Below are 15,457 nucleotides of genomic sequence, written 5' to 3'. Positions count from 1 at the left end.
CTCCTCCTCAACAGAATTCCTGAGGCAGCGGATAGGAATTGCTATCCAGCGAGGAAATGCTGCCAGCGTCATGAACGCGTTTCCTGATAATGCTCCACTGGACGAAGTATTTTATCTTACACCTTAGATTTTCAAGAGTATGAATTGTTGTACCATATATTTATGAAACAGGTACCATTCAAAGGATATGTTTATTGGTTTAGTAATGCAATAACACTTAAATTAAAAGTGAAATACAAAACTTAGAATAAAAGGACGAATACAAATGTTACAAATCAAAGGGAAATAACATCGCCAACGGTGATTATGGCAACTCTTCCCCTTGAAAAATGTGCATGAACTTACAATGGTTGAGGAAGAGAGGCACGTAAACAAAAAAAACCTTTTAGAATATCTTGATCTGCCATATACACGGATGGTCATTCACTAGAAAGAAAAATATTTACAATTTTAAACCACCGGGTGAGTTGGCCGTGCGGTTAGCGGCCATCTCGGAGATAGTAGGTTCGAACCGCACTGTCGGCAACCCTGAAGATGATTTTCCATGGTTTTCCATTTTCTCACCAGGCAATTGCTGGGGCTGTACCTTAATTAAGGCCTCGGTCGCTTCCTTCCCACTCCTAGCCCTTTCGTATCCCATCGTCGCCATAAGACCTATTTGTGTCGGTGCGACGAAATACCAATAGCAAAAAAATTAGACCTTTGGTGAATTGATTTCATTAATCGTATAGTACTGTGTTCTAATTTGAGCAGTACAGTAGTTACCTAAATTAAATGTTGTTATGAAGAAAGAGCAAATCGTTTACATTTTCGTGATCTAGGTGCGTTGAGCCTCAAACATCATTGTAGCCGAAAACGGATGAGATGGTCGTTAGCAGTTCATGATATATGTTTTACAAATGTTTTCCACTGGAATTTCTTTATGTTAGGTAAATGTCTTCCAGTTATTAGAGGCAGAGGAGTGTATCAGAAAGCCATTGACTTCTGTGTGGAGCAGCTGAGAAAAGGCGAGTGGGTCCACATCTTTCTGCTTCTAATTATTTGAATTATCTCCTGTCCATTATTCCCGTTTCGGGTACTATTTTACATCAATGTAATCGGGGTATTGTAGTGACGTAAGATGGCGGCGGCAGCACGCTTCCGGCTTCAGGAATCCTGTTGCTCATTGCCATTTTATATCTGTGGTTTTAATGTTGTAAGTTGGCTCTCATGTTAGTTTTGATCTGATAATGGCGGGTGCAGGTAGTTGAAATTCTTGTGTATTGAACACTTCGTTATTTTGTAATTTTGCTCCAAATCTCATAATGTAATAATGTAGCTCGGTCATCTTATTAGTATTATGTAAGTAACATTTAATTGTTTTTTTTTTACGAAACAGTGAGAGTGATTTGAATATACGGCTGATAGAAATTTAGTGTAACATTGTTTGACGTTTTCCCAACATGGTTATGTTTTTGTGCGCAGTTTATTTGAATTATATATTTAGCTCAATAATTGTGCAGTAGTTACTGCCCATGACTTAAATTGAACATGCTTTATCTCTGAGATGTAGAAATTAGCTACGTTGAGGTGTATATGTCTTGTTACGAACCAATAATGCTGTAGCCATGGTACCCAAGTTTTAACAACTTACTTATGTGGCATTTGTATTTTCTAACCTGCGTGCTGTTCAAAATACGTATGCTATTCCAGTTTCCTTTGCGATGATTGTGATAAATGTTGTTGTAAAATGGGATCTTCACGAAAGGTTCGTTAATTTTCAACTTCTGGTTGGAGGGTCAACTGGGGAAAATATGGGACAGAAAAATATTGGTTTAAAAGCGGGACATCATAGCTCCTTACGAGTAAATTATCTGTAAGCTTGATTAGCGGCAATAGATTATTTGGAGTTCATTGAATGGCAGACAATTGCTAAATTACCAAGACATCAGCAGCCAGCAATAATAATGAAACGCTAACATAAAAATGTGCTTTCTGGTTAGAAATATTTGTAATTTTAGAAAAAAAAAAACTGTTGTAGATACAGTTAACTTTTTAAAATCCAAATTTAAAGAGAGCATTGCAGAAATTGCCTCTAAAGCCATGTATTTGTAGGATCAATATTAAGCAAATTATTTTCAAATTCGGGACATTTTGGGGGGCAATTCGGGGACATTCATAGGGTAAAGTCAGGTTTTGTTTTGGTGAAATTTGAAGTAGCAAGAAAGTAGAAAATCAGTTATTGCAGGTGTGCATGTGTTGTGTTTGAATATTCAGGACAGATGATGATGTGACATTAGTCATGTGAGTATTAAGAAACTGCCACAACCTAAATTTGTGTGTACTGGGGATCTTATCCGTTATCAATTTATAGAAGCCGTAGGTGTAATGGAGAAAAATAGATCATTGGATTACTTTGACATATTTTAGGCTATAATAGTAGCCCATTATTTTTGTCCAACTTATATTTTATTAGGTGCCCTATGGCATTTCACATCAATGATGTGCAGTGAGTGAATATTTTTATTTGAGAAGTATTTGATAATTTTGGCTTACATTTTAATTGAGCAATATGTATGGACAGTGGTTATTATTTATCTCAAGTAATCTGTATTTTGGTAGTAAGTTAAAGTGATTATTGTTGCCTCAAGTATCAAGTAATTTTTAACGGTAAAAATCTCTTTAATTAACGAAATTAGTGCAATATTATGCTAATAAAGTTGTTTTAAAAAGTCAGTTACATGATATGAGTAAGCTCTGTCCCACGTTTGCCTCAGTATCTGTCAGACAAGTGCCCCTCTTTTGCCCCATGCTATCCCAACATTACCCCAAACCACATCTTCAAATACATTGTCCTTGTTCCAAGCTAGTTGCTTTCAGGAGATAGCAAGTTCGAACCTCACTGTCGATACTCTGAGGATGGTTCTCCATGGTTTCCCATTTACACACCTGGCTGTACCTTAACCAAGGCCATGGACGATTCCTTCCCAGTCATAGACTTTTATTATCCCATCATTGCCAAAAGAGCTGAGTTAATGGAACATTAAAAAGCACTAGAATATCTTAATCTTTTTGAGTTCTCATGTTTGTCTTTATCTTTCTACTGCTCCCTCTTCATACACTGAGCTGTCATTGTATTTATGCTGTGCTCCTTTCCATGTTCCCCTCTTGAAATGTTTAAAAAAATGTTGTAAAACAATGACTGGATGGGTTGTTTTCAGACATTGAAATATACATCTTTTCTCCTTAAGAATCTTAATTCTTAAAATGTTTACTTTTTATTAGTAACACTTCACCAGTTGACTGGAACCTGTTGCTCTAGCATCAAAAATTGGCTGTTTTGTTTCAGTGTTCATACCATGGAGAGTCCCAGCGTGTATACCTTGGTGACACAGCTGTGCGATGAGCTCATCAGAGAGCCAGGGCAGCAGTCGTGGTGGCAGAATGGCCCAGCGGTGTGCAAGAAGTCGAACAAGCTCCTCAAGACCTTGCGTGCCAAGTGCTATGGCATCCTCCTCAACAAGGAACGGTCTGCTAGTAAGTCTCAGAGTTTCCATTGAGATCATCTGAGAGGTAATGCTGCTCCTTGCTGACCATGATTGTGCATAACTTGGTAAACACTACTAAATTCAAAGGGAATTCCATTAGAATATTTGTTATGCTGGTTGGTGTTGAGGACGTTTGCTGCTATTCCTGTTAGGCCTCTCAAACACTATTTTAGTTCCATATCATGTAGCTTATCCTGAAGAGCAAATTGTTGTCGGTGGCTGAATGATAGAGCAGTTCCTGACAGGGAGTAGTTTTCTGCTTTGCTTCCAAGTCGTTTTACCTCTACCAAACTTTGTTAGAGAATGCATTTAATATACACTATATGCATTAATGTGAAGTGCTCTTGTTTCACGTTAACTTTGACTGTCGAGCAACAATATGCATAGGTGATAAATTTCATATTAATCCATAATGAAGAGCAATATAGTGTAAAACAAAAGCTAAAGGTTTCCACCTATTCAATTTTGTTTGTTGTAACCTTAAAAAAAGTTACATATTGTAACAGTAAGTAAGCTACTTTGACGAGCGTGAGTTAGATGCAGGGCGTGTACCGTTCTGATTGAAGTGCTTACAGAGGGAGAGGGGTCTCTTGAAATGATTCTTAAGTTCTTTTTTAAACTTCTAAATTTATTAACCAAGTTCAAATTATATCACCTTCATACAGCAGATATGCAGGAAATGGTTCTTTCCACATCCAGGCTGGGGATGTACTCGAAATCCGGCTGCCCTCCTCGTGCTGCCATCAGTCTCCTCTCGGCACCATGGAACCACAATTTCTCCCACGATAGAAATTCTAGAAGTTCTGGAATATCCATACGACGTCCAGAAGATCGGGATAACATAGTAATGTGAGCATTGAGATTTGGTTGCACGGGGAATGACTTATGACTGTACACGTTACGTTGCCTACGTTATAATACAAGGCCTGAAAATAGAGCCCGTAAAACGCTATCGAAGTGGTCACACTGAAGTTCAATGCCGGGCCGCTAGGATCGCTTTCTTGCCCCCTGTCTACCAGGTTCGCGCCTTTAAACGTGTTCATTAACTGAGTTGGTTGTGAATGTATTATGTATTTGTCTGATGTTAAGCATTGCAAGTGATAAAAATCATTGTTAATCCGTATTGAAGATACTGAATGTAGGATGCTAAATGGTTTATTTTGTATTGAATAGGTGACAAAATAAACCATTTAGCATCCTACATGATGTTAAGCATTCGCAGTTCCAATCATCGTTTAATTACAAGAAATTAAAGGTAGTGGAATTTCGTTTCACAAGTTTCCAGTGAATGTTCAGTGTTAGAAACATTTGTCATGTCCAGGGACACGAACCTTCATCAAGTAGCAGCACATAAGTAATACATAGTGATTATTTTGTTAACTCAATCCATTGGCCTTGCTGTCGAAGCAGCCATGTGTTGGGGGTGATATAGAATGACAGTTAAAAACAGAGTTGTGTGAGGTCAAGAGGTCTCACGAGGAAGTCGATACGGACAAATCTAAAAAGTCACGTCCTGTCGTCTGGAGATGGCAAGAAAATGGGGGTAGTTTGAAGGATACCATACTTAAAATTAATGGGCGACCCAATTAAGTGAAACGGGACGCAGTGTCATGTTTATGATGACAAGTATTAGAAATGGGGAAGTTATTTTATGAGCATAGGTTTAAGGGCGAGAAGTCAAGTTCATGTTAATAAATATTGCCACGTGCATAGTGTGGGATTTGAGATACATGGGGGAGGTGGTAGCACCAATAGTAAGCCAGTAAGGCTTTATCTGAGAGGAGGGGAGAACCTCATATCATATTGCTAGTCCCTTTAAATACGTATGTAATTGAAGGAACAAGCGTCTTATTGCATTAGTCTTCGCTTTGGGAGCCTTGCCTTCCGCTCACGTTAGAGGGTTGCGATCAATTCTCCAAGCGGTCTCGCTACTTAGAATATTTCTTAGTAGATCAGGTTGAACGGTGGTGCTAACACTTGGTATTCACCATTCATACTTTGATTCTCGACTTAAGCCCGAGTTCTTCTGGGTTTTATCGTAGTTGGCAACTTAAAGCTTGAGGAATCTCTGTGAGATTTCACGATACTCTGTTTTTAACATCGCTTAGCATTTCAGTGGTACTCTAATGATTTAGAGTCCACTTGCATTTACTTGGAGTAGCCGTTCTGAGGAAGGCTAGTTCCAGTACGTCACAATACGTGACCGACTTCAATTGTACGTGTATATTCTTTGTACATCATCTGTCAATATACGCACATATATAGGAAATCATATGAGTTTCAACTCTTAACAACCAACTTACCTAACGCCTATAAATTACCATCTTATATCCCTTTCGTTTTTAGTACTGTTGTTAGCCATCAGGTGATTCCACTCACCGCTCGGCGTCTCACCTGTTGGCCGGGATACGACAGGAGAAGAAAAACTGGTGTCAGATGTGGGGTTGGTCCTGAGTTCGACGTCCATCCAGGGTTGTTTAACTCTTAACCAGGCGTTGGTGGTTTCCTAAGCGGCTGTCTATCCTAGTAGACTGAGGGGCGGTCGGAAGAAAGAAGAAGAAGTCCGGAGGCTGTCTATCCTAGTAGACTGAGGGGCGGTCCGAAGGAGAAAGAAGAAGTCCAGCGGCTGTCTATCCTAGTAGACTGAGGGGCGGTCGGCAGGAGGAAGAAGAAGTCCGTAAGCAGACAGAGAGCAGAACCAAGAAGGCGCAAGGGCTGGCCCACGGAGTAGCAGAGGGATTCATAGGAGTCCAAGGAAGGAAGACGCAATCGACCCGGCGTACCTGCACGTCGTCAGCTCACCATCAGCACGCAGTAGAAGACCAAATATTGTAAGGTAAGCCAAACTCAAAATCAGTATGTCTAATTCTGAAGTGGGAAGTGCCAGTGATAATTCAGATAACAATTATATTAATATCAATCAAGCGTTCAAGTTAATCGGAGATCCTTTTGACGGGAGAAATCGGAGTAGGTTGAAAGAGTTCTGTGCAAATGTAGATTCAGCAATAGAATTTGTTCAACCGGATGAACATCCGCTGTTTTTTAAATATGTTCTTACCAGAATAACGGGTGAAGCTAGAAGCAAGTTATTAGTAAGACAGGATGTTACGAGCTGGCCAAAAGCGAAGGCAGCTTTGTTTGAAAATTATGGAGAGCGTAGGACTATTGATCATTACGCATGTAAAATGTTTAAAGCACAGCAAAATAAAGATGAATCTGTAATAGCTTGGGGTTCGAGAATGGATGCAATGGTAAGCGAACTTAAAGAAGTTGCCACGGCAAGAGTCGAACCGGAGGCAAAAGTTCATAGAGCGAATTTAATAGGAGAGTTAGGGATATCATGTTTTGTACAAGGATTAATTGATAAAAGCATTCAAATGATTGTCCGTAGTAGGAACATTACGGATGATTTCGGTTTAGCAGTTGAGGTAGCGGCCCAAGAAGAGTCGGCCGTACTCTCAAGTAAAGAAAAGCACGGTGAATCAGTTAGGAGAGATAAATATTGTAGTAATTGCAATAAGAAAGGACATTCGGCATCCTCATGTTTTCTTAAAATGCGACCAAAAGAAGTTAAGGCAATAACGTGTTACAATTGTAATAAGGAAGGGCACTATTCACGAGAGTGCAGAGTAATAGTTTGTAAACGTTGTAAGAGAACAGGGCATGTAGAGAAAAATTGTAAAAGTAGTAAACCGCAGCAATTCACTAATTACAAGGGTAAAGGTTACGAGAACAAGCAGGCGGAAAACTAGAACAGGATCATGACACAAGGCCGGTTATAGGTCCTAAAAGTGTTCACATAGGCCAAGTACACAATAAGTGTAATAACAATGAAGGTACAGTTTTACTATCTATAAATGATGTACACGGACCTTTTCGATTTTTAATCGATACAGGCTCAGAAATAAGCGTAATAAAGAAACAATGCGTACCGAAGGAAATAAAGATAGATACAAGTGATAGATTAAAATTGCTAGGAGTTAGCAAAGGAACACTATTCACGTGTGGAACCGTGAAGGTAACTTTGGGATCATCTCAATGCAAATTGCATGTAGTAGATGATGAATTTCAGTTGTCACAAGACGGATTGATAGGTAGAGATTTATTGATAGATTCTGTAATTAATTTCACGGAGGAATTCATAGAAGTAAATGGTGATAAACATAAAATAGAAATTAGAGAAGCTAAAGCAATAACAGTATGTCCGAGAACGAAAACTATGTATGACATAGGACAAGATGAAATTGCGCACGTAATGAAAGTAGAAAAAAGTGACGCACAGGAATGTTCACAATCGAGAACTCGAAGATTAATCGAACTAATTAGGGCAGATCATATGCTAAAGTGTGATAGAGAAAGGATATTTGAAATATGTTCAGAATGTAATGATAGATTTTATTTAGATAGAAAATTAAACGAGATTACGATCGGTAGCATGTACCCTATACCAGGTACTACGGAGTTAAGTAACTCAATAGGGAAAGCGAATTATTTCTCGACAATTGATTTAGCCAGTAGCTATTATGAAGTTGAAGCAGAGAAAAAGATATTGAAAAGACCACATTTTCGGTATTAGACAGGCATTGAATATAAAACGTATGTCAGTGACGTTCATGAGATTAATGACAAATGTATTAGCGGAAGTAAAGTGAATTAAATGTTTATTAAATGAAATTAAATTATATGATTATTTTGAGATTCAGTAAAATAATAATAATAATAATAATAATAATAATAATAATAATAATAATAATAAATGATCGACGTTTTTGAGAAGTTAAGAGAGATTTTCTCAACCCACGACCACGAAGCAACTTAAGGGATTTTTGGGATTATCGGGATATTACAGACGTTTTATACCAGATTATAGCAAAATTGCTAAACCACTGTATGAACTTTTAAAGAAAGAAGTAGACTATAAATGGGAAACTAAACAAGAGGAAGCATTTCAGACTTTAAAGAATAAGTTGATAACGTATCCGATTTTACAATATCCAGATTTCGAGAAGCCGTTTATTGTAACAACCGATGCAAGCAATGAAGCGTTAGGCGCAGTATTGTCGCAAGGGAAGGTAGGAAGCGATTTGCCAGTAGCATACATATCTAGAGTATTGAATAAGGCAGAAAGAAATTATTCAACAACAGAAAAGGAAATGTTAGGAATTGTATTTGCAGTAAAGTATTTTAGACCGTATGTCTTAGGACGAAAGTTCACTGTAGTGACGGATCATAAACCACTTAAATGGGTATTTAATGTGCAAGATCCAACCTCAAGATTGCTAAAATTTAGATTGAAGTTAGCAGAATACGATTTCGATGTTGTTTATAAACAAGGAAAGTTAAATACAAATGCAGACGCACTGAGCAGAATACACAAATTAGATGAGGTTGAACAAGGAGTTTCAGAAATGGAAACAGATGAGAAATTCACAGAGAAATTAACAGAGGATGAAAAGAAAGAGATTATGAAAGAATTTCATGCATCTTTAGTTGGAGGACACCAAGGCATTACACGCACGTATGCTAGGTTAAAAGATTATATTGAGTGGCCAGGAATGAAGAGAGATGTAGAGCAATACATTCGATCATGTCATTCATGTCAAACTAATAAGTTTACGAAGCCAGATACGAAGGCGAGTATGGTTATCACAGACACACCGCAGATTGTGTTTGAGAAAATAGCGTTAGATGTGGTTGGACCACTTCCACTTACACTCGACGGAAACAAATTTATTTTAACGTGTCAAGATCAGTTATCGAAGTACTTAGTAGCAGTGCCAATGAAAAATCAAGAAGCAGAGACAATTGCAAGGGCATTGATGGACAATGTAGTACGAACATTTGGAATACCAAGTGTAATATTAACTGACCAAGGTAGCAACTTTTTGAGCGAAATAATGAAGAAATTATGTAGATTATTAAATATTAGGAAGTATTGCTAAAATTTTATTCGGAACCTTAGATTCGCAAGATGCAGCCTATTATCAAAGTCACATTAAGGATCTTGAATCAGAGAATTTGTCGATGTTGAAAGTCGCGAAAGAACAGATGATTGTAGTAAAAAGTACGTTACAATCAATGAATAGCTCATTGTATGACGTCGCTAAGAACGAAAAAGAATTAAGCGATAATATAGCAACAATACGGGGATATCTGAAGGATGAGACTGAGCAAATAGAAAGCGCATTTAGGAGAACGGAGATTGAAATCGCGGTCAATAGGCATTTAATTGACACGCAAGGATTCTTAGCGCAATTAAAAGATCATTATGAGATTCTGTTAAATGGAATAATGTTGGCTCAAAAGGGAGTCTTACAACCTCAGATTATAAGTCCTAGTGATATAATAAAGTCGTTTTCAAAGGCACAGAATAATTTCCCACCAGGAATGACATTACCTGTTGAGTTGAGACTGGCTTATGGCTATTTAATAACTAGAATAGCAGAGATTGAAGTGTTCATTACTAAGGAAATACTTGGTTACATTGTAAAGGTACCTTTGGTAGATAAGGTAAAATATGATCTTATTAAGGTTATACCATTCCCAACAAGAGTGAATGGTGAGATAGAAAACTTTGTTTTTATTAATAGTGAAAATGAATTTATTCTTTTGGACCAGAACAGGCAAAATTATGTAATGTTAACTGAAAATCAAATTAATAATTGTAAGAGGTTGAGTGATAAACTTAAGGTATGCAAACAAGAGTTTGCTATCAAACTAGCTCATTCACATGAGGAATGTGCAGTAAAATTGTTGACAGGGGCACAGGTTATGCCACAAGATTGTCAAAAAAATGTAATTAGAGTACAAGAAGTAATGTGGTTTCCCTTAAGAGAAAATAAGTGGATTTATATCGCTCCACAGGAGGTAAAAATAACAGTAGTATGTCAAGAGTTGCACACAAGTGATGCTAAGTTAACAGGTACAGGAATAATAACAATGTTTAATAGATGTACGGCCTTTGGGCCAAAATCAAAAATTCAATCTTCAAATGTAATTAGAACAAATAGTACCAAAGATCAAGGGTTTGTACCTGATCTATTGTTACAGTATGACTGTTGCGATCATTTAGGAATTAACACTAAATTGAGTCAATTGCAGGATGAAGGAAAGATACCGTTGGTAAATGTGCTTCACCATGCAGAGGAATTAAAATTAGCAAGTCATAAAGTAGAGGCAGTTGAAAAATTAATACTTGAACAGGAGGATGAATTAAAGCAAAATCATAAATTGGATAAGTTGAATTTTCTGTCTTATATAGGTGGAGGAACAATTGCTGTTATTTTGTTATTATTATGTTCCTGCTGTTGTTGCAAAAGATGTTGCAAAAGATTTACACTTGCTCATAAACTGTCAGAGCTAGGAGATGAGTGTTGCGGAAAGGTATGTATCCGCCAAACTATAATTAATGGTCCTAACTCACATTGTTCAGATGAGGACGTTACAGTGCACTTTGATAGACAGGAGTATGTAAGAGGTAAGCGCGTAAATGAGCGCAGGGGTAGAAGTATGACAGATCTTACTACTTCCAGTATAGAGCTTAATGAAAGGTCTCTCATCAGAGAGCCAAGGAGGCAATAAAGAGGGAACATAACCACATTAGTAAAGTAAAAATTTCAATGACCATTGTATAAGTAATGAATCACTAGTAAGACAGTGTTAAGGCTGTAATGTAACGAATGTAACTTTAAAATTGTTAAAGTACAAAAAAAAAAGACTTGCCAAAGGGCAGAGTCGAACAGGCAACCTTATGTTAAGGTAAAATTTCATGAGACTGGCCTAAGGAGGCACAGTTCGGGCTTGTCGAGGGAGGCAAGACCCAAGCGTCCATTCCTATGAGTTTGGTACGGGTAATGTCAGTAATAGCTGCACAAGAATTTGTGAGACTGGCCTAAGAAGGCACAGTTCGGGCTTGTCGAGGGAGGCAAGACCCAAGCGTCCATTCCTATGAGTTTGGTACGGGTTATGTGTCAGTAATGACTGCACAAAAATTTGTGAGACTGGCCTAAGGAGGCACAGTTCGGACGTGTCGAGAGAGGCACGGTCCAAGCGTCCATTCCTATGAGTTTGGTACGGATAATGTGTCAGCAGTGACTGCACAAGTTTGTAAGACTTACTCAAGAAGTATAGTCAGGGGAACCGAGTTGCTATTGCAATCTCGAAGCCGGCCATTCCAAGAGTTTGGTACGGAAGTAAAAACCGACCAGAGAAGGCTGGAAGGTAAAGTTGTATGTACTGTGAAGCATATAAATTGATATGTGTTAATTACTGTGAAATGTGAAATGAAAAAATGTGAAATGTAAATGAGTGATATTAAGTACTGTAAAATGAAAAAAATGAAGTGTTATATGTACTGTGACATATATAAATTGATATGTATTAATCACTGTAAAATGTGAAATGAAAAATGTGAAATGTAATATGTAAATGAGTTATATCAGTACTGTGAAATAAAAAAAAAAAAATGAAATGTTATATGTACTGTGAAACATATAAATTGATATGTATTAGATGTTAAATCTAAACTGTGTTATATTAAGTACTACATGTACTGTGGAATATATGAATTGAAATGTATTAATGCAATATGGTTTACTGTGAAAAAATATGTTAATTGTAATGTGAAATGTATTATGAACATTAATTGTATGAAGGGTAAAGAGAATTGTATTTGTCAAAATGTAATAAGTTGAAGTGTATCTATGAAATGTAATGTAATATTGCTAAAATGTAATGTGCTATGTAAGGTACATGCGGTAATTAACCCTGTATGTACGTGTACTCAGGTGGAAACCAGTTGCATGTGTGGCAACTAGTTTCTTTCCTAAGGGGGGAGGTGTCATGTCCAGGGACACGAACCTTCATCAAGTAGCAGCACATAAGTAATACATAGTGATTATTTTGTTAACTCAATCCATTGGCCTTGCTGTCGAAGCAGCCATGTGTTGGGGGTGATATAGAATGACAGTTAAAAACAGAGTTGTGTGAGGTCAAGAGGTCTCACGAGGAAGTCGATACGGACAAATCTAAAAAGTCACGTCCTGTCGTCTGGAGATGGCAAGAAAATGGGGGTAGTTTGAAGGATACCATACTTAAAATTAATGGGCGACCCAATTAAGTGAAACGGGACGCAGTGTCATGTTTATGATGACAAGTATTAGAAATGGGGAAGTTATTTTATGAGCATAGGTTTAAGGGCGAGAAGTCAAGTTCATGTTAATAAATATTGCCACGTGCATAGTGTGGGATTTGAGATACATGGGGGAGGTGGTAGCACCAATAGTAAGCCAGTAAGGCTTTATCTGAGAGGAGGGGAGAACCTCATATCATATTGCTAGTCCCTTTAAATACGTATGTAATTGAAGGAACAAGCGTCTTATTGCATTAGTCTTCGCTTTGGGAGCCTTGCCTTCCGCTCACGTTAGAGGGTTGCGATCAATTCTCCAAGCGGTCTCGCTACTTAGAATATTTCTTAGTAGATCAGGTTGAACGGTGGTGCTAACACTTGGTATTCACCATTCATACTTTGATTCTCGACTTAAGCCCGAGTTCTTCTGGGTTTTATCGTAGTTGGCAACTTAAAGCTTGAGGAATCTCTGTGAGATTTCACGATACTCTGTTTTTAACATCGCTTAGCATTTCAGTGGTACTCTAATGCTTTAGAGTCCACTTGCATTTACTTGGAGTAGCCGTTCTGAGGAAGGCTAGTTCCAGTACGTCACAATACGTGACCGACTTCAATTGTACGTGTATATTCTTTGTACATCATCTGTCAATATACGCACATATATAGGAAATCATATGAGTTTCAACTCTTAACAACCAACTTACCTAACGCCTATAAATTACCATCTTATATCCCTTTCGTTTTTAGTACTGTTGTTAGCCATCAGGTGATTCCACTCACCGCTCGGCGTCTCACCTGTTGGCCGGGATACGACACATTATACAGAGGAAGTATTACGCATGATATAAGACTTCAAGATGATGAAATTAGGTCTCTGTTCCTAAGTTTTGATCCGAGTTACGTCATAAGAATCGGGTGATCCCAGAATTTGTCACTGGACTTTTTTTTTCTCTTTCTGTTAACAGTTAAGCCTCCGCGGCTCAGGCGGCAGCGCGCCGGCCTCTCACCACTGGATAGCGTGGTTCAAATCATGGTCACTCCATGTGAGATTTGTGCTGGACAAAGCGGAGGCAGGACAGGTTTTTCTCCGGGTACTCCAGTTTTCCCTGTCATCTTTCATTCCAGCAACACTCTCCATTAACATTTCATTTCATCTGTCAGTCATTAATCATTGCCCCAGAGGAGTGCGACAGGCTTCGGGAGCCGGCACATTTCCTCTCCTCGCCGCTAGATGGGGCTTCATTCATCCCATTCCTGACCTGGTCAGATGACTGGAAACAGGCTGTGGATTTTCATTTTCACTTTTTTTGTAAACAATGCTACTGTAACCGGCGATCATTTGAGAGGCCTCTTCAAACTCTGAAATTTTAAATTAGGGAACCAACCAGAAAAATAATTTGCCCAACAAGTTTGGAGAAAATGAATGTAACAAGAGCTAAAAATATTGTATTTTCCCCTGAAACAATCCTGGTTTGAAAAGTATGGTTGAAAATGGTTTTCCGTGGTTTCTCATTTTCACACCAGGCAAATGCTGGGGCTGTACCTTAATTAAGGCCACGGCCGCTTCCTTCCCACTCCTAATCCTTTCCTGTCCCATAGTCGCCATAAGACCTATCTGTGTCGGTGCGACATAAAGCAAACTAGCAAAAAAATGGTATGGAAGTGGTTTGTCCCGAGAGCATTAAATACAGTTTAAAATAAACCATTTGTTTTGTGGAGCATTTTATGAAATTGTTCCATGCACATGACGTCTGCAGCACCTCACATGGGACATATTCCAGGAATGAGAACAAACGAGCATCTTTTAGTACTGAAGATGAACGCCTCAGTTGGTCGATTAATGATTTCCGGTCATATATTAAGAAAATTCAAATGCAATCAGAGAAAGTAAAAAAGATTCATGAGGGAAATGTATTAGGCATAGATCTTGACTATCCAATGCACTGTGGCCTGCGTAAAATACCTCATAAGTATACATTTGCATAATGCATTGACGGGGAACCTAACAAGCGATGACATCGAGCTCTTCTTCAGCTACCTAAGACGCCAAGCGGAATACAATGACATTATGGTTCGTGTCTCAAAAGAACAAACAGACTGTAAAGGTTTTAGAACATATCTCTTCTCCAGCTACTCAGTCCAACATTGTGTCATTCGTTTTCAAGATCAAGGAGCCCTCACATACCAGAAATCATAGTCTTTGGCACTTCTGCATTGAACGACTGAATTTGTCACCTCCGCTACGCAGTACTTACCCTGAAGAAAGTTACTAAAAGGTGTACATATTTTTTCGAAAGACATGTTCAACAGCAAAATTAAGTGTAGAAAGTGTAAAGACGACAAACCACCTCTTTTTTTACTATGAAAATTTCTGAGACCTCTATTAGACAACATTGCTTCGAGCCACTCAAGTAGAAGAGAGAAAGTTTTGAAACTTGATAAGAAGCCCCTCAAAAGGAAAGTTTTGAAACTTCAATGACATATCCAAGCCAATATAGCACCGCTCTATAAATAAAGTACCGTCAATACTCGCAAAAGCATTCAGTTCTTTTTTTTTTTTTTTTTAAGGATATAATTTACTTATTGACATATACGGCCATGCGAATACAAGGGGGCAAGGACGCGATCCTAGCGGCTGAATGGTGAACTAGGATGCCACCCGTTTCCATGAGTGCATTTCAAGGCCTTGTATTATAGCATAGGCAATGACACGTTAGCACCTGGGTCACGGAAAGAGTTTCTTGAATAACAGATTTGAATGTTGAACAATGGATTCACTCGTAGTGTAACGTAACCAAATGTC

At 38.2% G+C, this 15,457-nt stretch overlaps 1 protein-coding gene across 1 annotated transcript in view; it reads left to right on the top strand.

Moving 5' to 3' along the window:
* The first annotated feature begins 1,224 nt into the window (after positions 1 to 1,224).
* Positions 1,225 to 15,457, top strand: part of Grip163 (gamma-tubulin complex component 6) — a 249,957-nt gene continuing 235,724 nt past the window's right edge. The window contains exons 1-2 of the mRNA XM_067155466.2: positions 1,225 to 1,341; positions 3,329 to 3,516. Coding sequence (XP_067011567.2) covers positions 3,339 to 3,516 — 178 coding nt within the window. The 5' untranslated portion in view covers positions 1,225 to 1,341; positions 3,329 to 3,338. The remainder of the gene's footprint in view (positions 1,342 to 3,328; positions 3,517 to 15,457) is intronic.

The sequence above is a fragment of the Anabrus simplex genome, chromosome 11 (genome assembly GCF_040414725.1).
Source record: "Anabrus simplex isolate iqAnaSimp1 chromosome 11, ASM4041472v1, whole genome shotgun sequence".
NCBI classification, from domain to species: domain Eukaryota; kingdom Metazoa; phylum Arthropoda; class Insecta; order Orthoptera; family Tettigoniidae; genus Anabrus; species Anabrus simplex.
The sequence above is the reverse complement of the archived record's forward strand: the minus strand, read 5'-3'. Positions and strand labels throughout refer to the sequence as shown.